This window comes from Eschrichtius robustus, chromosome 19, assembly GCF_028021215.1.
Source record: "Eschrichtius robustus isolate mEscRob2 chromosome 19, mEscRob2.pri, whole genome shotgun sequence".
NCBI lineage: Eukaryota > Metazoa > Chordata > Mammalia > Artiodactyla > Eschrichtiidae > Eschrichtius > Eschrichtius robustus.
This window is the reverse complement of record NC_090842.1, coordinates 24717455-24744688: the sequence shown is the minus strand read 5'-3', so window position 1 is coordinate 24744688 and position 27234 is coordinate 24717455. Positions and strand designations below refer to the sequence as shown.

At 39.2% G+C, this 27234-nt stretch overlaps 1 protein-coding gene across 4 annotated transcripts in view; it reads right to left on the bottom strand.

Annotated features, from left to right (window-relative positions):
* CDH8 (cadherin 8) overlaps positions 1–27234 on the bottom strand; it is a 370300-nt gene that overhangs the window by 132849 nt on the left and 210217 nt on the right. For all 4 annotated transcript variants that reach the window (XM_068527304.1, XM_068527303.1, XM_068527305.1 and 1 more), the window contains 3 exons: positions 25900–26067; positions 14833–15020; positions 9618–9871 (listed from right to left, as the gene is read on the bottom strand). In XM_068527304.1, the coding sequence (XP_068383405.1) occupies positions 9618–9871; positions 14833–15020; positions 25900–26067 (610 nt within the window). The remainder of the gene's footprint in view (positions 1–9617; positions 9872–14832; positions 15021–25899; positions 26068–27234) is intronic.

The window sequence follows — 27234 nt, the reverse complement described above, 5'->3', positions numbered from 1 at the left end:
AGCCTTCTCTGCTCCAGGGCACAGCGTTGGGGGATTCGGCCAGCGTCTGAGACCCAAGTTACGGCTTCCATCAGGTTTATATCTGAGCCCCAGGTTTACGACTTCAAGATTCTCCAAACTTTTCTTCTTTTCCTCGTGCTCAGTCTAGTTCCACTCGCTCATAGGGGGACTGCATTCAGAGGCCTCTCCTCCTGCACTTCAGACCAGAGTTTCTCATCAGTTTGATAATTTTTGATTATTGTTAGTCAGGTTTACCATACCACACTGGTAACATTTCAGCTAAATCAATTTGCCGCTTTAGCATTTGCATCTAAAAATGTAGAACAAATATATATTTGCCTAAGAGAAGACACTGTAGTTTGGAGGTAACATGTGAGTTTGGAGCTAGATGACTAGCAGCGTGAAGTTGGGCAAATTACTACACCAGTAAAGAGGTTCCGTGCACTTATCCGTGATGGACATACTCGGGGCAGATGTCCCTTTAAGGAAGGATGCCAGAGCTGTAGGATGAGCAGTCAGGGGAGACCCTCTAGACAGCAGGTCCTTAGAATCTGCCTCTTTTGCAGAAATTGTCCTCTCCAGGAGTTACCTGGAGATTAAGCCAGCAGAGGGATAAAGGCCCTACCATTCCGGCAGGACACAGGACTCCTCTGATGATCAATACTCATCCCACTGGGTTGGGCCAAGGCTTTGCTGGGATCGCACTGCAGTTTTACTGCTCCCCAAGTCTGCCTGCTTCTGTCCCCTTCCAGTCACAGGTGCTGCTCTCTAACAAACAGCTTGCACTTCAAACTCCATCTACTTCCCAGGAAAACAACCTGCAACCGACGTGTTTAATGGGGATAAGAATACAGGTAATTCATAGAGTTCATGTCATACAGTGTAAATGAGACATATGTGAAGGGCACTGTGCTAAAACACTAAATAGGCATGACTGAAGATCCACAAAAATTTTCCAGTATTACTAATTAAACATCTACTCTTGTATTGGAGAATGCGTGTTAGAGTTTGTTGAACATACTCCAGCAAGTCTGTTCCAAGTGAAATTCTATTTCATGCCACTTCATGCTTTCAGAGAGAGAAATGCTGCTGTGCAAGTCAGCGGTTTTGCCAAGGCATTGAAGTGCAGAGGCCAGAGTCTGGCTAAGGCAATCACCAGCCTCAGTTCTAAAAACCCTGTACCATAGTCATCACTGAGGCCTGGAGAACAGAAGGGGCAGGTAGAAAAATAGGGTATTATGAGAAATTCATGCAAGAAACAAATATATTCCCCAGTCCAAGAGAGTAAGCATCTCAGTCTTTTTCAGGATGTCCTTTCACAGTGTGTATGGTAGTTATGGTGATTTTCCCTAAAGCTACACTAAATGAAGCCAGATTTTTCTGGCTGACTCAACGTAAGTGCACACTGTCAGGTGCCCCATGAGAACTAACGTCCCAAGGGTTCTAAGGCAAGCGTGGGGGACATCAACCCCATCATATACAGCTGGATTCTAATAAAAGAATTTCTTTGACTACTCCAAGTTTAAAAAATATTTCTAAAATCTTACATTTAGGGAGTTTCCTAGACAGAATAAGATCCTGGAATTATGTGAGAACCAACTATTCAAATTACTGATGAAAATCCAAGCTCTTACCAGTCTATTGTAGGAGATGACAAACTCTTTGGTAAAGTAAATATATTAGGCTTTGCAGATCACACTGTCTCTGTCACAACTATTCCACTGCAGAGTGGCTGTGTTCCAATAAAACTTTATTTTTTAAAAATGTGGGAGGCCAGATTCTGCACACAGGCTATAGTTTGCTGACTTCTGGCCTTATGCAATAGACTTAAAGTATTCACTAGTCGTGGGTCCTCCCTTAAGTAGGTTCTATGGAAAGGAAAAGGGGGCAACGTATATCCTACTACACAAATAGGAATAAATGTCATGATGTTTGCAATGCTCTGAAATGCTTGATGCATTAGAATCTAGAGCACAGACCAGCACAGAAGCCTGAATGTCCTTTACATCAAATGTTTCAGATTCTCTGAAAAATTACAGAAATTTCAAAGACTAAATCTCTCCCTCTTAAAGACTGCAAAGCCCCTGAGCCAAGTAACTCATCTATGAAATCCTAGTGCAAAGAAGCTCGAGTTCAAATTGATCTGGCTGCCCTGTCTTTTGTCCCAGTGATGTTCCTTAGAGCACAGCTAGGGAGATGCTGCTCTTGGAGAAGGGCAGTGTATATTCTAGTTTCCAAATTTAACAGGAATAAATGCACTTTTATATTATAAAAACTATTTTGCTGTGGCAAATTTATAGGAAGATACAATGTTGAGCCAACTGCAAGGAAAGATGCTGTTTAGAGCCACTAATAATGAAATAAACCCCTTAGTTATGAATCAGTTATGTATTTCACTGAACTCCAACTGTTTCTTTCTCACTGTTTAATTTCATTCTAGCTTTTGTTATTATGCCTAAAGAAACCACTTTAACATTTTCTCCCATGCACTTCGAGTATCAAAAATTCCATCTACAAGTTTTCAACTTTTGCCTCTAATTGCTCTACTGGTTGCTCTAACTGCTTTAATAAATAATATTATCTGAGTTCTGCTAGTCCCAGAATTCTAAAGTCCCCGCATCACATATTATTTATTATTCCTTTAAGGGAAAAAAGGAGTCTTTTTTCTACCCAAAGCTTCTCTTTATAGTGAGAGAGAAAGAGGAGGGAGGAAGGGAGGGAGGGAATAAAAAATGAGAGAAAATTATATACATACAGTCCACCCTCCAGATTAATACTAGGTTCTCTAGAGTGTGAGATATTTCCACTTTAACATCACTGGATATCTGTGGTTGCTTCTATTGCAATTCCTTAGACAACTAGGAAACCTCTTCCTCTATGTGACCCTAAAGTTCCATAATCTAGTTTTGTTTATCATTTTCAGATAGCCTTCAAGGTTAGTTAGATAAATGTGAAAGACTTGAATTTAACATGGCTATTTAACCAGCCTCCTTACTATAGAACAAGGTCCATGAGGGCAGAGGATCTGTCTTTATAGAAATTCCTTAGGAAACCATAGATTAGATAGATATAGATATAGATATAAATATATAGATATGGATATAGACAAGTCATATGTGCCACAGAATATAATATATAGTATATATAACGTGTTATATATATATATATAGAGAGAGAGAGAGAGAGTGTAATGTGAATGAATGGCCATGTGACTAAATGAATATATGACTTAATTAATATTAATCACTATTAGCTGAATTAGCAGTACAGTGAGTGTTTTGGGAAAATGACTTGGAAAAGCTGGTACTGTTGAATTGGGAGAGAATCGAATTTTAACTGGCTAAGAGTGTGCAGGAACTAAGTGACCAAGTTTTAATTGTTTTAAAAAGACTTAGTCCATGTACTAGACCCATGTACACTGTTGGTAGGAATGCAAAGTGGTGCAGCAGCTATGGAAAACAGTATGAAAGTTCCTAAAAAAAAATTAAAATAGAACTACCATATAATTCAGCAATCTCACTTCAGGGCATTTATTCAAACTAACTGAAATCATATTAGCAGTCCTACGTTCACTGCAGCAGTATTCACAATAGCCAAGATGTGGAAACAACCTAAATGTCCATCGACAGATGAATGGATAAAGAAAATGTGGTGTATAGACAGAATGGAGTATTATTCAGCCTTAAAAAGAAGAAAATTCTGTAATGTGCAGCAACATCGATGAGCCTGGAGGACATTTTGCCAAGTACAAGAAACCAGTCACAGAAGGATATTATAGCATGATTCCACTTATATGAGGTATCTAAAATAGTCAGCCATGGAAGCACAGAATGGTGGTTGCCAGGGGCTGGGAGAAGGGAGGAATGAGAAGTTGCTAATCGATGGCTATAAAGTTTCAGTTACGCAAGACAAATACGTTTTAGGGATGTGCTGTATAACGTTGTGCTTGCAGTTAACAATACTGTGCTGTACACTTAAAAATCTGTTAAAAGGGTAGATCTCATGTAAAGTGTTCTTATCACAATTAAAAACGACAACAACAAAAAGACAAGGTCTCTTCAGAGTTATTGCAAGATTGAGGAGAGAGTCAATCGATACACAGTTTACTTGCCAAACAATTGCCAGCTTTTCTACAGTATGAAACATTTCCACTGTAGCATCATTGGACATCAGGATTATAAGAAGCGTTTTCAGGAAAAGAGCTCATTAACAGCAAGCCTGGTAACTGAGGCGAATTATAAAAATGCCAGAATACAAGTAGGAAAAAAAAAAGCAGTGTCTTGTGTTGAGTGGGCACTTATATTCAAGAGAGGAATTAGGGCAACAGAGCACTGTGGCCGCCATGGTCATGTGTCAGCCTGCTTTGCCTGCTGAATGGCCATCATTCCCACTTTTAATTTAAGCAGCTCATGTAGTCTTACTCATGGAGAATGCTTTGCAAAAAATAAATAGGAAGCAACTATGTAAAAAAACAGTCACATGCCACTCAAAGCCATGGTGAAATCAAATACACACTTGACATGACTTTATTGAGAGGAAAAAAATGAGCCATAGCAGGTTTACATGAAAGCACTGACCTGTATTTAACACCTACTCTGTGCTAGGAACTTTTACCTTAAGGACAAACAATTTGCTCCCTCAAATGCCATTTCAGAGTGTCTATCACAAAGTACCGACTCAGTAAACATTAGCTGTCATCATCCTACACCTCATGCAAAATACCAGAACGTAGCAAAGCATGCATAGACATAGTGGTCAGTGGTAAGAAGAAACCTGGGTTTAAACCCTGGCCCCACACCCCCTGCTATGTCAACATGCACAGGAGGCATCTTTTCAGAGCCTCAGTCTCCTTCTCCATAACGCTGGAATCATACTGACTACTTCATAGGTGTCTTTTGTGAGAATTAAGTGAAATGATACATAATAGAAACTTAGCACAATGTCTGATTCATCAAATAACAATAACATTGTTTTTCCCTTTACCTCCTAACCACAGTTTGGTTCACAACTGATAGTAACAAACCCATACAAAGGGGCTAGACTGATGAGAAAGGAACACTCCACCCATACTCTGGTTAATTCCACAGACCTGATATATGTATGCTCCTTTTTTCCTGGTATGCATCCTGGACTGAATGAGACCATTTAGAGAATGAATAGTTCATTATTTCAATTAAATTGGTCCTGCTAATTCAATGCAGTCTTGTTTATAATAGCCAAGATATGGAAACAACCTAAGTGTCCATCTACAGATGAATGGATAAAGAAGATGTCATACAAACATGTACATGCACACAATGGAATATTACTCAGTCATAAAAAAAAGAATGAAATCCTGCCATTTGTGAAAACATAGACCTTGAAGGTATTATGCTTAGTGAAATAAGTCAGACAGAGAAAGACAAATACTGTATGATTTTACTCATATGTGTCATCTGAGACAAACTAATGAACAAACAAAATAAAATAAAAACAAATTCATAAATACAGAGAATAGATTAGTAGCTACCAAGAAGGGAACAGGGTTGAGGTGGTGAAATGGATGAAGGGGATCTGCTGTATGGTGATGGACGGTGACTAGACTTGTGGTGGTGCTCTCTCTGTAGTGTATGCAGATGTTGAACTATAATGCTGTACACCTGAAAATTATATAATTAAAAATAAACAAACACATAAAAGAAGATTTTGAGGAAAAAAATTGGTCCTGCTATGCCATCACAATACGTAGAGACACAGTCTGAGTCACAGAGATCATAGGGAAAGAAAGGGAGTGTGACAAAGGAACAGAAAGCAGGCATTGCACTGCCAGAAAAAAAAAAAAAATGTAGGCACCACAGTTCCATTCTCGACTATTTGTATGACAATGGGCAAGTTAGTCTTTTCATCCTCGGTTTCCTCATCTGTTAAATGAGTATACGTATTATCTCATAAAGGTGTTAGGAAATGAACTGAATACATTAAGCAAATCCCTGCCACATAGTAAGCACTCACTAGTAACAATATTCATCACAGTAGCAAGGGCAAATTAGACTAAATGATGCTAATTAGACTATTTAGCATGTAACTGTTAAATTAAAAATAGCAGGTAATTCTGCACAGTCAGCAACCTTGAGTAGAAGAATCTCTGCTAAAATGAGTACTAGGATTTTATTTTTATTTTATTATTTATTTTTATTTATTTATTTATTTGGAGCAGAGAAAGGTTTATTGCAAGGTGAAATGAATACTAGGTTTTTAATTTGCATTTAAGATATGAAATTTATGGTGGCTTTATTAGTTGGTAGTGTTAATAGCTCCAAAGATGATATTATCCCAAAATACAGATGAGGAAGCTGAGTCTCAGAGAATTCCAAGAGACCAGCTGTCTGACTGGGAAGTAGGAGTGACAGGATTTGAAATGTAGTCTGCTGTAGTTTCAAGATATGGCATCTTTTAAATAATTTACACAATCGTATTCTGTATTACTGAGAAGCATATGGTATTGAAGAAAGCAGCACATGCTTAATTAATGTTCCTGGAAGGGAGACGGTAAGACCATGAATTTTGCCTCTGTATCACTGTCTGTTTGCCCTGATGGGCTTATACAGACATAGATATAGATACAGATATGTTTATAGACATAGAAATAGGTTTAGTTATAAGAATTTTAAAATACATGATATTTTCAGCTTGACAATGTGCTCTCAAAAGAAGCTGAGTCTTAGAGGAAGTTGACCAACCAATTAATGACTGCATGTTTTAACATGGCAGATGCCACAATAAATGCCTATTTCTTGCTGGATGGCAAAGTAAACATTCCCCTAAAAGATGTGTACATTCTTGTTAGCATATAAAATACAACAGCCCTAAAGAGAAAATCATGCTTTGTTATTTGTTACTTGATAATTCCCTGAATATCTGTGTCCTCTAGTTCTGTTTAAAAAGGTTAAATGGCTCTCAGTCTGTCTGCTAGACTTATAAGGAACTATGCACTGCTCTGGCTAGTCAGGAAATTTAATTTTCTACACAAATTAACCAATTGTGCATCGACAGAGGAAAGCTGCTCTCCATAACCCAGTTGAGGGGACAGGGATTAGGGGAGGGACAACTGCAAAAATGCAGAACACATACTGAAAAATGCAGTTGGTGATTCTTACATTCTAGATTCATTCCTATGGAGCCAGTCCACCTCCAGTCAGAATGGTGTGGGGCTCACTTTCTGAATAATGCATCAAAACTCTGTTGTAAATGATTTGAAACAGTAATCGCCCCATCTTCGGGTGAAACCATATATGCCAAGGAACTAGCACTTGCCTGACATCTATCAGAGCTAGAGTATGCCTGTGTCATCAAATGGTACTTTATCTATCCATCTCTTCCTGGTAACACAGCCCCAGACCCCCTTTAGTTTGCCTGGAAACAAAATGCTTCCAGGTTGGGCAGTTGTTGCTAAGCAGCCTCAAGCTTCTTCTTCACCTGCCTTTTATGCCACTGACAATTATAAAAAATAACAATAGCAATAACAATCAACTACAATGATAATCATCACTTGATTCCCTGTGAGCTGGAATGATTATCAGCATATCTCCATTTTTACATCAGTCAATGGATAGATTATAAAATGGGCAAAAACATGTGGGGAGCTATGAACCTGGATGTTTACCCACTTCTAACCAATTTGAGGTTAGTATCACTTTCACTTTGGTATCAAAAGTTACTCAAACTTCATCTCCAGCTGATGAAGAACATGTTTCTGCACAGGAAGTCTGTTCCCACTGGTACTATAGATTCCATGTTTGGGGTGTACATAGGATTGCCCTGATATCTGAACCCCTATTTGCCCTGAGGGTCCTCAGCTTGGCATGCTCCTGGCCCCCTATGGGTTCTTTGCTGACAAGAGTAGAAATCTTGACAAATCAAATGCTAAACTGACCCCATGGCTGGTCTCTCGGTTAGACCAATCTTGTTTACTTTCTTCATATTCTCTCTTATGCTTGAAGATGTGAAGAAAGTGGCAATTGCTCTGTTCTGTGTTCTTTGGAGTAACAGTGGAAAATGGGGCAGATTCATTCATTCAACAAGTACCACTGTCTCTATTTATATTAGAATTTCAGTGTAAAGCCATTTCACAACTTCACTATTTAGTCAAAAAATGGATGCCCACGTAAATTTATTTTTCTGGATACTTCCTGCCCTTGTATTCAATACTTGTCCCTTTGATAGATATGATTTTCTTAGCCAAACAGAGGCCATTCTGTGTGTCCACAACTTGTTGAGTTCCTTTAGAACAGAGAATGGGCCACTGACGGTTCCTCAAATCCCCTTCTTAGAGGTTGAGCTCTTTTGAAGAAAGGATTTTTTTTTTATATCCTTATGAGATACACTCTATTATCCTGAATTTAGAAATGACTTGTGTTAAAAACAACTTTTCCGGACCTGAAAATAATTCTTTTTTTGCCCAAACTCAAATTATTTGGGGCACTGATTATTCTGCTGGGTTTCACCTCCAGCCTCATAGTTTCAGCACCCTTGGGAGTATTGGGAGTTTAATACATAAAAAAGAAGTGAATAAGTAAAGCTTTCAGAAAGCTCACTTGTCTCGAGTTTCCCTGAATAAAGTAATTAGAAAGATATCTGCCGTAGGTCCCTGTAACTTAGAAATTGAATGACTTGGATATAAGCTGACATCTAACTCATAAATTAACTGGACAATTCTTTAAAACTGTATTCTTCTGTCTAGGTTTCTCTCTCTTTTTCAACAAACATTTCTAAAGCAATATTTGAAATCCACACTCAAACACATCATTAACTAACACTTCACCCTTGGAGACCAGTGGACAAGTTATAGATTTTCAGTGTTCTTTTGGAAGAAAGCTATTTAGCTTGAGCATCTACTGTCATTTGGGTGACTGGCAAAAGAGAAAAGATGTACACAGTTCAACAACAAGAAAAACCCAGAACTGAGCCTTATTTCTAAAAAAGATTTCTAAAAAATTATATTTCTCATCCTGGGAAAAATGTTGAGCAGGGAAAGTATAAACAAAAGATATTTTTGAAATGCCAGAGAAAGGTTTTGTCTAAAAGGCACCGATCCAAACATGCTGACCTATCAGAAATGCCCATAAAGTGATAAAAAGATAATTTCAAAGCCAAACACCGAACACAGAAATAAGAGAGGGGGCCTCTTAATGTGTTGAGACAGTGATCTCATGCCTCTAAATTCTTATACATAATTCACTGTAACTCTCTTTCTGTCAAAGGAGAAAGAAAGAAAGAAAGAAAAAAACAGCAATACTTTTCTAATGCTAGAAAAAAAAAAGCACAAACAAGCAAAAACAATATCATATAAAAGATCCACCCAAATGCACTGCAAAATATATTCGATTTGGCTTTTTCATTGAGCTCTCTGAAAGCTTAATAGCTTTCTTCATCTTGATATTCCTGGCTCTGGGCATTGTATGCAGCTCTTCGCAGGTGTGTGCAACACACACACACAAGCGCAGTACATGTTGACCAAAATTCCTTGGTCATGTGAACATAGTCTCAAAGGCAGCCACACAGACTGCATACGTAATTACATTTTGTACTGATTTGCTTGTCATGCGCTATAGCCAGTTTTACTTTCAAAAGAGAAATACCTTATAGGACTGGACGTGATGTCGGGGTCACGCGCAGTCACTTGCCCAATCACGGAGTTGAGAGCAGCATTTTCATGAACTTCGAGGAGGTAAGTCGGTGAAGAGAAGACTGGAGGCTCATCTGCATCTTCGACAACAATTTTGACTGTCGCCGTGTCTTTAAAGGGCCCCCTGCTGCTGAAACGCGGGTCAGTGTGGACATTGGCTGCCTCTACCTTCAGCGTATAGGATTTTTTGGTCTCAAAATCCAGAGGCTGTTAAGAAATGACAAAGATGAATGTTTCTCACTAATGACCACAGCAGCGAGAACAAATGAGTATAATGCTGATGGATGATCGTTATGTGCATTTAAGCCCATTTGTGAGCCTTAATGGGATCACTCTCCATTCCCCCAGATTCAACCTGTAAATTTTACAGGCATTTATTGATATCTGTTTATTATACAAGCTCAGTGAATCTAATCTCCTACTGTTTTGTTTTGTTTTGCTCATTTCACTTGGAATTCACAAAATATTCACAGTCATGAATTGTGCCATCAAAATTTCACTTCAGAGTCATAATAAAATTTTACTAGTGAAGGCATGATCTGCATACCAATCAGCCAGTTAATCGGGCCTCTGCTGGTCAGAGATAAGGCAGCATCGAACATAATCTCTATCTGGGAAGAATATTTTATCATTTCTGCAACAGTGTGTGAAATGTAAAGAACTAGAAATAATCATTGTTTAGTCCATGGAGACATTATAAAACACAATTTAGCACTAATCCCAACAAAGAGTGTTTTCTTATTTCACTTCCAGAGCATCACTGCTTTACTTACCATGTGGCTAAAATGAGGCTTATTATTTTTTAGGGCATTCTTAGAAGGTCTCTATTATATGAGTTCTGTGCTGTGAAGCAGGTGGGCATATAAAGAAATACGTATACAGACACATATCTACCTGTGTTTATATTTAGGGTAGATAGATATATAGATAGACAGACAGGTAGGTAACTAGGTCTGGTGGTGACTTCCACCAACCAGTTAAAAGCAATTTGAAATTACCTCATTGCACCATTACTGAAAATATTTCTGACCTATTAATAACTCTTTCCTTAAAAGCCCCAGAGACTTAACTTAATGACCTACGTAAATAGAGGCAGGTAAAAGAACACAGTCCCTTTAAACAACCAGAAGGCCATCTGCATCAGAACCCTCACAGTCCAATTCTCTCGGCAACACATAATACTTAAGATGTCAAGGATGTATTTCTGTCAAGGTTCAAAGAGACAATTTAGGTTTGCATGGCAATTCTTATAAGAAATTGAACTTTACGTCTGTGGTGCAAATTTAAAAAAAATAAGCTGGAACACAAGCTGGCATTAGTGAACTCTTTCAGAGAACTCCTATACAAGCTTAAATATATATTCTTATTTCAAAATTTTATGTTGATTCTTATATTTGAATTTCATTCTAATTGGACTTAGATTTTTTTTGATATATTTTCTAATAAACAAGGCAGATACTCAATCCCCTGTCTATTCTGAAATTACTAAACACATGTACCCGTGTGTACATGAATAGGCAATTCAACATCAACATTTTCACAATTTGCTAATCACCCCTACTGTAACAATTTTGTAATCTCAAATTCTTTACAAACGCTGTTAAACATAAGAGATTATATTCTGCTTAATTCTTAGCCCAACATAATGACAATCTACCCGAACACATCCTGGTGTCCTTGGGATTTTGTCAGACAAAAAAGAGGACCCATGAATTGCGGGAAAATGACTCCCTACAGATTGTTCTCTAGAGTAAAATACATAGTTTTTTTGGTGTCAAGATGTGTAGTATATGCTTCCAAGTTTATAAATAATGGTGAATAAAAATACAGCAAACAGCTAATTGCTTCAGTTTATAAAAGCACCTTATGGTAACAAAGAATAGCAGTTAATAATAACAACAAAAATGACATTAGGAATCATTAGCCAAGGAAAATGTGTCTCTGGGTTAGTCAGTAATTGACTCAAGTATAATTATACTGTACTCTATTTCACACATGAGTTTTTAAATACTTTGCAACTCTTAATACTGAGCTCCATCCAGGTTTAAAGTGAGTGTTACTCAGCAGAGTTAAAATAGATGCAGCCATTTTCTTTTCAAAGTTGATTTTTAAAATTGATTTTGTATATAAAACTATATCCAGAAAATTCCAGGTTCTCACTTTCAATACCTCCCCAAAAGGGGATTTTAAGAGCATGACCATTGGAAGCAGATCCCTGTGAAACATGACAGAGAGAGTCAGATAGTAAGCTTGGAGTCATGTCATTGTAATGCTGATCAAGACAGAGGGCAAAATTATTGGCTCCTGACACTGTGACCTATTATCTATCTTCTAATTCATGAATCAGCAAATCCGTTTTAAAATTAATTTGTACTACTTCATGGCAAGCATATAAAGAACAATGTTGAACAAAATACTCATGATGAAGATAAAAGGGTATTTTTCTTTGCAAATGCCCATGTCTGTAAAATACTGAACTGTGTTCTACACGTTTTTTAATGAATGTAGTTGTCACGATGAGAAATAAATATGGAAAATGTACAGAATTTTTCACATTTACCACATGCACACAAAGGATCATGAGCAAAAGCAGTCACAGATTGCAATATGGAGAGACATACCATGCTCTTGGATTGGAAGAATCAATATTGTGAAAATGACTGTACTACCCAAAGCAATCTACAGGTTCAATGCAATCCCCATCAAATTACCAGACACTTTTCACAGAATTAGAGCAAAAAATTATACAATTTGTATGGAAACACAAAAGACCCTGAATAGCCAAAGCAATCTTGAGGTTAAAAAAAAGGAGCTGGAGGAATCAGACTCCCAACTTCAGACTATACTACAAAGCTACAGTAATCAAGACAGTATGGTATTGGCACAAAAACAGAAGTATAGATCAATGGAACAGGATAGAAAGCCCAGAGGTAAACCTATGCACATATGGTCACCTTATCTTTGATAAAGGAGGCAAGAATATACAATGGAGAAAAGACAGCCTCTTCAATAAGTGGTGCTGGGAAAACTGGACAGCTACATGTAAAAGAATGAAATTAGAACACTCCCTAACACCATTCACAAAAATAAACTCAAAATGGATTAAAGACCTAAATGTAAGGCCAGACACTATAAAACTTTTAGAGGAAAACACAGGAAGAACACTCTTTGACATAAATCACAGCAAGATCTCTTTTGACCCACCTCCTAGAGTAATGGAAATTAAAAACAAAAATAAACAAATGGGACCTAATGAAACTTAAAAGCTTTTGCACAGCAAAGGAAACCATAAACAAACACAACACTCAGAATGGGAGAAAATATTTGCAAACGAATCAACAGACAAAGGATTAATCTCCCAAATATATAAACAGCTCATGCAGCTCAATATTAAAAAAACAAACAACCCAATTTAAAAATGGGCAGAAGCCCTAAACAGACATTTCTCCAAAGAAGACATATAGATGGCCAAGAGGCACATGAAAAGATGCTCAACATCACTAATTATCAGAGAAATGCAGATCAAGACTAAAATGAGGTATCACTTCACACGAGTCAGAATGGCCATCATCAGAAAATCTACAAACAACAAATGATGGAGAGGGTGCAGAGAAAAGGGAAGCCTCTTGCACTATGGGTGGGAATGTAAATTGATACAGCCACTGAGGAGAACAGTATGGAGGTTCCTTAAAAAACCGAAAATAGAACTACTATATGACCCAGGAATCCCACTACTGGGCATATACCATATTTTGGACATATGTCCAAAAGACACATGTACCCCAATGTTCATTGCAGCACTATTTACAATAGCCAGGTCATGGAAACAACCTAAGTGTCCATCGACATCTGAATGGATAAAGAAGATGTGGTACATATATGTAACGGAATATTATTCAGCCACAAAAAGAAATGAAATTGGGTCATTCGTAGAGATGTGGATGGACCTAGAGTCTGTCATACAGAGTGAAGTAAGTCAGAAAGAGAAAAACAAATATCGTATATTAACTCATATATGTGGAATCTAGAAAAATGGTACAGATGAACCTATTTGCAGGGAAGGAATAGAAAGGCAGACATAGAGAACGGATGTGTGGACATGGAGGGGAAGGGAAGGGGAGGATGAATTGGGAGATTAGGTTTGACAAATACACTACCATGTGTAAAATAGATAGCTAGTGGGAACCTGCTGTATAGCACAGGGAGCTGAGCTTGGTGCTATGTGATGGCCTAGATGGGTGGGATGGAGGCGGGGAGGGAGGTCCAAGAGGGAGGGGATATGTGTATGCATATGGCTGATTCACTTCACTTTGTGGCAGAAACTAACACAACATTGTAAAGCAACTATACTCCAATTTAAAAAAAGCCATATATTCTTTGTACTATTTATGGAGATGTTTCTTTCTCCAATCGTAGCCCCACACCCAGGAGAAAAGCAAAGATGAGCTTCATTGACCACGATGCTTGGACATTTGATCACAGTTAGGAGTATCTAATGATAGCAGGGTGGGCCCTGTCCTTCCGGTGCCAGAACTAGCCAGAATAACTGAAGCTGACTACTTTGTCTGTCTTTGAGTTTCCCTAAAAGCAGAGCCTGCAGTGAAGACACAGGAAACTTGAATGCATTTTGCAGAGATATTCTAGGAAGCAGGAGATTAGAAATGGGAGAGTTCTATAGAAAAGGATGAAAAGCCATTGAACTTGCCACCTCTATGGGCTTATGAGGATTATTCCCACTGAAAATCCTCTAAGGAATCATAAACAATATGCCTTACAATAATTTCTTCAGTGAATAGGAACTGTCCACCAATCTTTGTCCCTCATTGCTTGAAGGTTGCCTTCAGAGCGTTGGCTTTCCTACATAGGTGGATGCTCTGGAGAAGAACTGAGCAAGTTCCTGCAGCTCATGGAAAAACACTGATACACAGAGAGGAAAGAAATGATGGGTGAGATGGGAGGCTAGCACCACCATGGTCACAGTTTACCGAGGTTTAGCTGAAATATAAAGTAGGACTATGTGCAAAAGGCACTCACTTTTGCACAGCTCAAGAAGGCAAACCTCCTCCAGTTCTAAGATTATGTCAGGAAGCCCACCCAACCCCTACCACCTTCAACATTCAAGTTTCAAAGAGGTATTCTGAAGATGAACAAAACCTTCCTGAGCTTACCTTTCTCAGTCTTATAATGCCATCCTGGGCCTGGGCATCAGAAGTGATTTCAAAGAGTGCTGTTCCATCTCCGTCAATGATGTCATATGACGACTGTGCATTTTCACCAATATCCTGATCATTGGCCTTCACCCTCCCTATGGCAGTGCCAAGAACCACATCTTCTGGTACTGAGAAGTGATACAGACCTTAGGAAAGAGGAGAGACACTGAGCACTGCACATATTCCATTCTTCATTCATTCATCTAACAAATATATATTGGGCACCTCTTTTGCTCTGGCTACTTCTGTATAGATACTACCAATACAGTGACGGGAAAGACAAAAACATCCTTTCCACTGTGGAATGTACAGTCTTTTAAATGAGCCAGAGACAAATGTTCCCAGAAGAAGCAGTGATCTCTCTTTGAAACTCTTCTGAGTTATGGGACTTATTCAACCATATGTTTACCAAGTACATATTTGGAGCAGAGTTGTATCAGGATATTAGTGAGTTTATGTGAATGTTCTTTCCAATTTGCTGTATAATCACATTGGCTGCCCTTGGGGATATTCATTGTTGCCCAACATAAAATATTAAGTTAATTTCAGCACAGATAGATGCAATGTGTAACACACTGAAAGTCACTTTTGAAGTTACCTTTATATTTACAGACTTGTAGACCATTTTTGATAAAATCCAATTACCAAGCTTCTGCTGTGCCCTGCAGCAAGCTGTTCAGACACATGAAACACTCCTCTTGTTACTAAAATTCTCCTTGCTCTGAAGACCAAAAATCCTACCTTCAAAACTCTCTAGGCAAAATACAGTTACAGTGTATGTGGCTTCTCCTATGGGGGCAGGAAAACGTGTCTAATTAGTGATATTAGTCCCATTTTTATTCAGATCACTTTGGCTGTTGTATTGGTGTCGTCGCTCACTTTCACTGGTGTAGGGGAAGTTGCTGGTACCCCAACCCTGTAACCCCTGGCCATTACCACTTCAGTCACACCTGCCCTACAGCCAAATGCCAACTCTTGCATTTCTTCGCTAAGGGTTTCCTCTGGCCTTCAGAACCCGTTTTGTCCATTGCCTGTCAGTCCAGAACTATCAGAAAATTAATACCCCCAGAGAAGCAGCCCTCAAAGGCTCACGCAACTTAGCACATAAAATTCCAGGCTCCTTGCCCTCTCTGGCAGGATAATCTTAAGCTGGTCCTTTTCTTTTGTTTATTTACAGTGCTCCAGAGTTTCCCCAATGGAATGAGGCTCCAGTCACCCCCAGTCATCGCTGGCTTGATAATGCACACTGTCAGCTTTCCAGCCTCCTCTCGCTCACAATTCTCACTTCCCTGCTGGCGTTTCTTGGGATCATCTCCAAGATAAACTACTTATAATCAAATCCTTCTCTCAGTGCCTGTTTCCGGGGAACCCAAACCCAGACAACCAGGAAGTTGTAGTCCCACTGCAACAAGAACAAGGGACAATAAACATTCAGTGAACCATAAACCCAAAAGGAAAAATTATATCTGGAGAACATAACCTAATTCTAGTTTGAACTCAATCACTGAGTCCCTTGGATAAACTAAGGCTCATTTTACCCAGTATAACAAGATTACTTTAGATGATGGGCGAGGTTTTCTTCTCCAACTAACACACTTTTATTTAATGATGAAATTAAAGTGTCTCTTGAAATCATAATATTATGTGACCCGGGAACAAAAATGTTTTCCAGTTTTGCCGTAAGGAAGGCACCAAAAATCATCGGTCTAGCACAAGTCTCCCAATAACCTCATAATTGGTGTAATGATTCCATTTCCTTCCAACTTTATATTTCAGGTAAATTTTCAGATGATTCCTTGAAGTGTGCTTATTAAATAATAAGACAGCAAGGGGCTCACCTTGCTACCAACCCTGCATCAGGAAACCTTGGGAAACCAAGCCAATGAAACGTTTCTTTATCCATTTTTATTCTTCCTACTCTCATCATCCCTTTCAGTGGGATCGTAGTTAATCGATATTACCTCTAAGAAAGGGAACACTTAAAACTTATCCGCCACCACTCAATTGAAACAATCATTTTCTGAGAAAGAGGAGTTCCATGTTAGCGCATTAACTATAATGGCAACTGAAAAGAAAACAAAAGAGTCAGGGGAAGGATGCAAGGGATGGTCGTTTTTATTTCAATCATTTGGTTTAAAAGGGTTGCACTGTTGTCTGATTTATGAATGGCCAGATGTGAAAACTCTAAAATTCTTTCAAAAAAAGAAAATTTTTTTAACATCCTTATTGGAGTATAATTGCTTTACAATGGTGTGTTAGTTTCTGCTTTATAACAAAGTGAATCAGCTATACATATACATATATCCCCATATCTCTACCCTCTTGCGTCTCCCTCCCTCCCACCCTCCCTATTCCACCCCTCTAGGTGGTCACAAAGCACCAAGCTGATCTCCCTATGCTGTGCAGTTGCTTCCCACTAGCTATCTGTTTCACATTTGGTAGTGTATATATGTCCATGCCACTCTCTCACTTTGTCCCAGCTTACACTTCCCCCTCCCCATGTCCTCAAGTCCATTCTCTAGTAGGTCTGCATCTTTATTCCTGTCCACCCCGTATGTTCTTCAGGACCATTTTTTTTTTTTTTTTTAGATTTCATATATATGTGTTAGCATACGGTATTTGTTTTTCTCTTTCTGACTTACTTCACTCTGTATGACAGACTCTAGGTCCATCCACTTCACTACAAATAACTCAATTTCGTTTCTTTTTATGGCCGAGTAATATTCCGTTGTATATATGTCCACATCATCTTTATCCATTCATCTGTCAATGGACACTTAGGCTGCTTCTATGTCCTGGCTATTGTAAATAGAGCTGCAGTGAACATTGTGGTACATAACTCTTTGGATTATGGTTTTCTCAGGGTATATGCCCAGTAGTGGGATTGCTGAGTTGTATGGTAGTTCTATTTTTAGTTTTTTAAGGAACCTCCATACTGCTCTCCATAAGGGCTGTATCAATTTACATTCCCACCAACAGTGCAAGAGGGTTCCCTTTTCTCCACACCCTCTCCAGCATTCATTCTTTGTAGATTTTTTGAGGATGGCCATTCTGACTGGTGTGAGGTGACATCTCATTGTAGTTTTGATTTGCATTTCTCTAATAATGATGTTGAGATTCTTTCATGTGCTGGTTGGCAATTTGTATATCTTCTTTGGAGAAATGTCTGTTTAGGTCTTCTGCCCATTTTTGGATTGGGTTGTTTCTTTTTTTGATATTGAGCTGCCTGAGCTGCTTGTAAATTTTGGAGATTACTCCTTTGTCAGTTGCTTCATTTGCAAATATTTTCTCCCATTCTGAGGGCTGTCTTTTCGTCCTGTTTATGGTTTCCTTTGCTGTGCAGAAGCTTTTAAGTTTCATTAGGTCCCATTTGTTTTTTTTTGTTTTCATTTCCATTTCTCTAGGAGCTCGGTCAAAAAGGATCTTGCTGCAATTTATGTCATAGAGTGTTCTGCCTATGTTTTCCTCTAAGAGTTTGATAGTGTCTGGCCTTACATTTAGCTCTTGAATCCATTTTGAGTTTATTTTTGTGTTTGGTGTTAGGGAGTGTTCTAATTTCATTCTTTTACATGAAGCTGTCCAGGTTTCCCAGCACCACTTATTGAGGAGACTGTCTTTTCTCCATTGTATATTCTTGCCTCCTTTATCAAAAATAAGGTGACCATATGTGTGTGGGTTTATCTCTGGGCTTTCTGTCCTGTTCCATTGATCTATATTTCTGTTCTTGTGCCAGTACAATACTTTCTTGATTACTGTAGCTTTGTAGTAGAGTCTGAAGTCAGGGAGTCTGATTCCTCCAGCTCCGTTTTTCTTTCTCAAGATTGCTTTGGCTATTCGGGATCTTTTGTTTTTCCATACAAACTGTGGAAATCTTTTGTTCTAGTTCTGTGAAAAATGCCAGTGGTAGTTTGATAGGGATTACACTGAATGTGTAGATTGCTTTGGGTAGTATAGTCATTTTCACAATTTTGATTCTTCCAATCCAAGAACATGGTATATCTCTCCATCTGTTTGTATTATGTTTAATTTCTTTCATCACTGTCTTATAGTTTTCTGCACACAGGTCTTTGGTCTCCTTAGGTAGATTTATTCCTAGGTATTTTATTCTTTGTGTTGCAGTGGTAAATGGGAGTGTTTCCTTAATTTCTCTTTCAGATTTTTCATCATTAGTGTATAGAAATGCAAGAGATTTCTGTACATTAATTTTGTATCCTGCTACTTTACCAAATTCACTGATTAGCTCTAGTAGTTTCCTGGTAGCATCTTTAGGATTCTCTATGTATAGTATCATGTCATCTGCAAACAGTGACAGCTTTTCTTCTTCTTTTCCGATTTGGATTCCTTTTATTTCTTTTTCTTCTCTGCTTGCTGTGGCTAAAACTTCCAAAACAATGTTGAATAACAGTGGTGAGAGCAGGCAACCTTGTCTTGCTCCTGATCTTAGTGAAAATGGTTTCCGTTTTTCACCATTGAGGACAATGTTGGCTGTGGGTTTGTCATGTATGGCCTTTATTATGTTGAGGTAAGTTCCCTCTATGCCTACTTTCTGGAGGGTTTTTAATCATAAATGGGTGTTGAATTTTGTCAAAAGCTTTTTCTGCATCTATTGAGATGATCATACGTTTTTTTTTCTTCAATTTGTTAATATGGTGTATCACATTGTTTGACTTGCATATATTGAAGAATCCTTGCATTCCTGGGATAAACCCCACTTGATCATGGTGTATGATCCTTTTAATGTGCTGTTGCATTCTCTTTGCTAGTATTTTGTTGAGGATTTTTGCAACTATGTTCATCAGTGATATTGGTCTGTAGTTTTCTTTCCTTGTGACATCTTTGTCTGGTTTTGGTATCAGGGTGATGGTGGCCTCGTAGAATGAGTTTGGGAGTGTTTCTCCCTCTGCTACATTTTGGAAGAGTTTGAGAAGGATAGGTGTTAGCTCTTCTCTAAATGTTTGATAGAATTCGCCTGTGAAGCCCTCTGGTCCTGGGCTTTTGTTTGTTGGAAGTTTTTAATCACAGTTTCAATTTCAGTGCTTGTGACTGGTCTGTTTATATTTTCTATTTCTTTCTAGTTCAGTCTCTGAAGGCTGCACGTTTCTAAGAATTTGTCCATTTCTTCCAGGTTATCCATTTTATTGGCATATAGTTGCTTGTAGTAATCTCTCATGATCCTTTGTAGTTCTGCAGTGTCAGTTGTTACTTCCCCTTTTTCATTTCTAATTCTATTGATTTGAGTCTTCTCCCTTTTTTTCTTGATGAGTCTGGCTAATGGTTTATCAATTTTGTTTATCTTCTCGAAGAACCAGCTTTTAGTTTTAGTGATCTTTGCTATAGTTTCCTTCATTTCTTTTTCATTTATTTCTGATCTGATCTTTATGATTTCTTTCCTTCTGCTAACTTTGGAGTGTTTTTTTTGTTGCTGTTCTTCTTTCTCTAATTGCTTTAGGTGTAAGATTAGGTTGTTTATCTGAGGTGTTTCTTGTTTCTTAAGGTAGGATTTTATTGCTATAAACGTCCCTCTTAGAACTGCTTTTGCTGCATCCCCTAGGTTTTGGGTTGTCGTGTTTTCATTGTCATTTGTTTCTAGGTATTTTTTTATTTCCTCTTTGATTTCTTCAGTGATATCTTGGTTATGTAGTAGTGTATTGTTTAGCCTGCATGTGTTTGTATTTTTTACAGTTTTTTTCCTGTAATTGATATCTAGTCTCATAGCGTTGTGGTCAGAAAAGATACATGGCACGATTTCAATTGTTTAAAATTTACCAAGGCTTGATTTGTGACCCAAGATATGATCTAGCCTGGAGAATGTTCCATGTGCACTTGAGAAGAAAGTCTATTCTGTTGTTTTTGGATGGAATGTCCTATAAATACCAATTAAGTCCATCTTGTTTAATGTACCATTTAAAGCTTGGGTTTCCTTATTTATTTTCATTTTGGATGATCTGTCCATTGGTGAAAGTGGGGTGTTAAAGTCCCCTACTATTTTTGTGTTACTGTCGATTTCCCCTTTTATGGCTGTTAGCATTTGCCTTATGTCTTGAGGTGCTCCTATGTTGGGTGCATAAATATTTACAATTGTTATATCTTCTTCTTGGATTGATCCCTTGATCATTATGTAGTGTCCTTCTTTGTCTCCTGTAATAGTCTTTGTTTTACAGTCTATTTTGTCTGATATGAGAATTGCTACTCCAGCTTTCTTCTGATTTCTATTTGCATGGAATATCTTTTTCCATCCCCTCACTTTTAGTCTGTATGTGTCCCTAGGTCTCAAGTGGGTCTCCTGTAGACAGCATATATATGGGTCTTGTTTTTGTATCCATTCAGCCAGTCTATGTCTTTTGGGTGGAGCATTTAATCCATTTACATTTAAGGTAATTATCGATATGTATGTTCATATTACCATTTTCTTATTTGTTTTGGGTTTGTTTTTGTAGGTCTTTTCCTTCTCTTGTGTTTCCTACCTAGAGAAGTTCCTTTAGCGTTTGTTGTAAAGCTGGTTTAGTGGTGCTGAATTCTCTTAGCTTTTGCTTGTCTGCAAAGGTTTTAATTTCTCCGTCGAATCTGAATGAGATCCTTGCTGGGTAGAGTAATCTTGGTTGTAGGTTTTCCCCTTTCATCACTTTAAATATGTCCTGTCACTCCCTTCTGGCTTGCAGAGTTTGCTGAAAGGTCAGCTGTTAACCTTATGGGGATTCCCTTGTATATTATTTGTTGTTTTTCCCTTGCTGCTTTTAATATTTTCTCTTTGTATTTAATTTTTGGTAGTTTGATTAATATGTGTCTTGGTGTGTTTCTCCTTGGATTTATCCTGTATGGGGCACTCTGCGCTTCCTGGACTTGATTAGCTATTTCCTTTCCCATATTAGGGAAGTTTTCAACTATAATCTCTTCAAATATTTTATCAGTCCCTTTCTTTTTCTCTTCTTCTTCTGGGACCCCTATAATTCGAATGATGGTGCGTTTAATGTTGTCACAGAGGTCTCTGAGACTGTCCTCAATTCTTTTCATTCTTTTATCTTTATTCTGGTCTGCAGTAGTTATTTCCACTATTTTATCTTCCAGGTCACTTATCCATTCTTCTGCCTCAGTTATTCTGCTATTGATTCCTTCTAGAGAATTTTTTATTTCATTTATGGTGTTGTTTGTCGTTGTTTGTTTGCTCTTTAGTTCTTCTAGGTCCTTGTTAAACGTTTCTTGTATTTTCTCCATTGTAATTCCAAGATTTGGGGTCATCTTTACTATCATTATTCTGAATTCTTTTTCAGGTAGACTGCCTATTTCCTCTTCATTTGTTTGGTCTGATGGGTTTTCACCTTGCTCCTTCATGTGCTGTGTGTTTCTCTTTCTTCTCATTTTGCTTAACTTACTGTGTTTGGGGTCTCCTTTTTGCAGGCTGCAGGTTCAGAGTTTCTGTTGTTTTTGGTGTCTGCTGGCAGTGGCTAAGGTTGGTTCAGTGGGTTGTGTAGGCTTCCTGGTGGAGGGGACTAGTGCCTGTGTTCTGGTGGATGAGGCTGGATCTTTTCTTTCTGGTGGGCAGGTCTGTGTCCAGTGGTGTGTTTTTGGGTGTCTGTGACCTTATTATGATTTTAGGCAGCCTCTCTGCTAGTGGGTTGGGTTGTGTTCCTGTCTTGCTAGTTGTTTGGCATAGGGTGTCCAGCACTGTAGCTTGCTGGTCGTTGAGTGGAGCTAGGTCTTGGCATTGAGATGGAGACCTCTGGGAGATTTCTGCCGTCTGATATTACATGGAGCTGGGAGGTCTCTGGTGGACCAATGTCTTGAACTCGGCTCTCCCACCTCAGAGGCACAGGTCTGACGCCCAACCGGAGCACCAAGACCCTGTCATCCACACGGCTCAGAATAAAACAGAGAAAAACAGAAAGAAAGAAAAAATAAAATAAAATAAAGTTATTAAACTAAAAAATAAAAAATGATTATTAAAAATAAAAATTATTTAAAAAGTAATTTTAAAAAAGGAAGGAAGAGAGCAACCAAACCAAAAAACAAATCCACCAATGATAACAAGTGCTAAAAACTATACTAAAAAAAAAAACAACAAAAAAACCCAGACAGAACCCTAGGACAAATGGTAAAAGCAAAGCTATACAGACAAAATCACACACAGAAGCATACACATACAGACTCACAAAAAGAGAAAAAGGAAAAATATATATATATCATTGCTCCCAAAGTCCACTGCCTCAACTTGGGATGATTCGTTGTCTATTCAGCTATTACACACATGCAGGGTACATGAAGTTGATTGTGGAGATTTAATCCGCTGCTCCTGAGGCTGCTGGGAGAGATTTCCCTTTCTCTTCTTTGTTCGCACTGCTACTGGAGTTCAGCTTTGGATTTGGGCCCGCCTCTGTGTGTAGGTCGCCTGAGGGCATCTGTTCCTGTTCTTCGCTCAGACAGGACGGGGTTAAAGGAACAGCTGATTAGGGGGCTCTGGCTCACTCACGCGGGGTGGGGGGAGGAAGGGGTATGGAATGCGGGGCAAGCCTGCGGCGGCAGAGCCCAGCATGACGTTGCAACAGCCTGAGGCGCCACGTGTTCTCCCAGGGAAGTTGTCCCTCGATCATGGGACCCTGGCAGTGGCGGGCAGCACAGGCTCCCGGGAGGGGAGGTGTGGATAGTGACCTGTGCTTGCACACAGGCTTCAGCAGCAGCCTTAGCGTGGTGGTGGCAGCAGCAGCCTTAGCGTCTCATGCCCGTCTCTGGGGTCTGCGCCGACAGCCGCGGCTCGCGCCCGTCTCTGGAGCTCGTTTAGGCGGTGCTCTGAATCCCCTCTCCTCGCGCACCCCAATACAATGGTCTCTTGCCTCTTCGGCAGCTCCAGACTTTCTCCCGGACTCCCTCCCGGCTAGCTGTGGCGCACTGGCCCCTTCAGGCTGTGTTCACGCAGCCAACCCCAGTCCTCTCCCTGGGCTCTGACCTCCGAAGCCCGAGCCTCAGCTCCCAGCCCCCGCCCAACCCGCCGGGTGAGCAGACAAGCCTCTCGGGCTGGTGAGTGCAGGTCGGCACCGATCCTCTGTGCAGGAATCTCTCCGCTTTGCCCTCCGCACCCCTGTGGCTGCGCTCTCCTCCGTGGCTCCGAAGCTTCCCCCCTGCACAACCCCCCGTCTCTGCTAGTGAAGGGGCTTCCTAGTGTGTGGAAACCTTTCCTCCTTCACAGCTCCCTCCCAGAGGTGCAGGTCCCATTCCTATTCTTTTGTCTCTGTTTTTTTTTTTTTTTTTTTTTTGCCCTACCCAGGTACGTGGGGAGTTTCTTGCCTTTTGGGAGGTCTGAGGTCTTCTGTCAGTGTTCAGTTGGTGTTCTGTAGGAGCTGTTCCACATGTAGATGTATTTCTGATGTATATGGTATCTCCACGGCTCACTCCTCCGCCATCTTGAAGCTCTACCTCATGCCATCCACAAGGAAGATGTTCCAGTGGATTAAAATCCGAGCCCCCACTTCCAGCTGGAGCCGGTTCTGGTGCTTTTCCCACAGCTGAGTCGGTGAAGCAAAACTGGTCAAGAGGCACCACTCTCACTCCCACTTTTCCTAAAATTCTTAATGAAATGCACCTTTTCTGTTCTTTCTACCTTGGCACTTTTGCAGAGAAATTCTCCAAGGTACCTCAAATGTGTCATTTTCAAACCACACCTCTGTCTTTCCCTTCCTCTCTCACTCTCCTTCTCCCTCCCCTCTCTTCCCTCTCTCTTCAAAAACTGGTTTTCCTAAGGTATTTCATGTCCCAGCACAGAGCACCAGCATGCATGTAATCTCTCATGTCAGAAATAGGATAACTCACCTCCTCAACTGAAAATGCAATCTATCCTTAGATTTTTGTTACCATTAGCTCTTAAATATCTATCACCCTTATACACTTTCTCCACTCCCACTGCAACCAACCTTGCTTGCCAGGGCTCCCATCACCTTTTACATGAATGATTACAAGCACCCCTTACCTGGCTGCAGTGTGGAAAGACAATGGAAGAAGGCCAGATTCCATTTTCTCTGATTTCCCTAGAATCAAATCTTATTACTTAACCTACAAGTTAAAATATTTTAATGGCTTCCTAGTGATCTTAGGATAAAGGTCATGGTACTTAAAATGCCCTACAAATCCAAGGATGGCTAACTCCTGCCTAACCTAACTCTCCAGCCTCGTGGTCCAGCTGTAGTGAAATTTTTTCAATTTTCATCCAGGGCCGTACACCCTTCTTCCTTGGGACTTTTGGACATCCTTTTCTTCTAGTTGCAACGTCCATCCTCCCTTCCCCAGTTTCACCTTGTTCCAGCTAATTCCTATTCATCATTTATTTCTCTCAATTCAATACTCTCCATGTCAGAAAGTCCTTCCCAAATCATCTCTCTAATGTCACATTACTTGGATAAATGCACAGAAGGAAAGGGTTCTATGAGAGTACAAGAAAGTTGGCAAATAATGATCGTCTCCTTGATTCATTGATGATGGCTGCCTACAATGCTGTTGAGAGGTTTCTGGGGCCAAGCACAGCTTTAGTAGGAACGGGTAGAGTCAGTGATCACTGATGCCCCGCCAGCCACGGGAAGGAGGAGTGTATATTCTGCAGCAAGTGTACTGTATATCTGCCTTCCCCACCTCAGGCTCTAGAGATTTAGTTTCTTTTATACAAGTGGGACTATTGATAGAACAATATCTGAGGTGTATTTCAATCATTCTCGTGAGTTTTCTTAATGGGAGGTACCATGCAATAGAGAAATAAGCACAAATCTTGCAGCCAGACTTGCTGGTTCTAATTCTCAGCTCCATTGTTTACTTTATGCTTAATATTCAGAAATGTTCTTAAATTCTTTGAAATCTGTAAAGTGAGGATACATTTAGTACCAAAATGATAGGAGAGTTCGTAGTCTTTCATATATGTGAATTACCATACCTTGCACATAATAAGCACTTAGTGATTGCTATCAGTTTTTCAAATCACTGAAAATTAGAATATCGATTCAAAGGTAAACATCATACTTAGATGCTCACCAGTGTGGGGGATTCACTTACTCTGGGCAAATTTTGGAGGATTATCATTCACGTCGGTGAGGGTCACTGTAAGTGTTGTGGTTCCAGACAGGCCGCCTGAGTGTCCACCCATATCTTTGGCTTGGATAACAACCACGTACTCCTCCTTGGCTTCTCTATCCATATTGGGAAGGGCAGTTTTTATAATTGCTGAGGGGAAAAAATGGGAGAATGACTTTCAGCCGGACAGCTCATTCAAAAACCAATGTGTGAATCACACACACACACACACAGAGAAACACACACGTGCATACATCAGGACCCCACTCAGATAATTTTCTGTTTTCTCTTGACATTTAGCTGGTGTGCATCTCTGATGCCAACACTGAGAAAGACTGTAGTCAGAGACGGTAGTGGATAACTTGCAAAAATACATTTTGTAAGGTATAAAAAAAAGAACTTGAGAATATATACATTAGAAAGTAAGCTGAATGGCATACTCTTGCCTACCAAATTAAAGTATAAATCATGACATAGCTTCATCTACTCAGGAAAATCCTGGAAGTGAAAGAATCCTACAGTTTATCACAGACTCCAATTCCCCTACAAGAGAAGTAAATACACAAATAGCTGGAAGGCTCTGAGGTCAAAGAGAAATCATTCTGAGGCTCACAAATACATCAGAGAGACGAAAGAAATAAATGCATTGTTAGAATCAACTCAGACAAATAAAGCGCCAATCAGAGTTAATATAGGCAAGTGTCTAAATCCTAAGGCATTGTTCAACTACATTTATATTTTAATTGTTTAGTTACATCATGACTAGAGTAAAAGTAATACATATTTTAGAGAAATGGGAAGATATAGAAAAGAGAAAAGGGAGTAAACATAAAATCATATAAAATAACATAATATCAGTGCTAAAATGTTAGTATTTTTTCTGACATATTTTCAGGGTTTCATCTTCTGCTTCTTTGTGTGTGTCACTAGTAATTTAATATTCTTATTAAAGATTCAAAATCTTCTTAGATACTCCTGATGTTATTTTGAAAAATCTTTATTTAGCCCTCTCCCTACCCTCATACCTCTTTTCATAGATAGATACTGCTAACATTTTGATGTGTATATTTTCACATGTATATGCATACAAATGTGCAAATGTGCATATGAACATTTAACCACAAATGTGATCACAGTATAGTCATTGTTCTGAGACTTTCTTTTTTCACACAATGGATATCTTTGAGATCTTGTCAATGGTTAGAGGCCCAACTCATTACTTCTTACAGCTGCATAATTTTTCATTGAATTAATGTACTATGAGTAACTTGGGCATTCCCATATTAACTGATATTGCTATTTTTCCCATTTCAAATA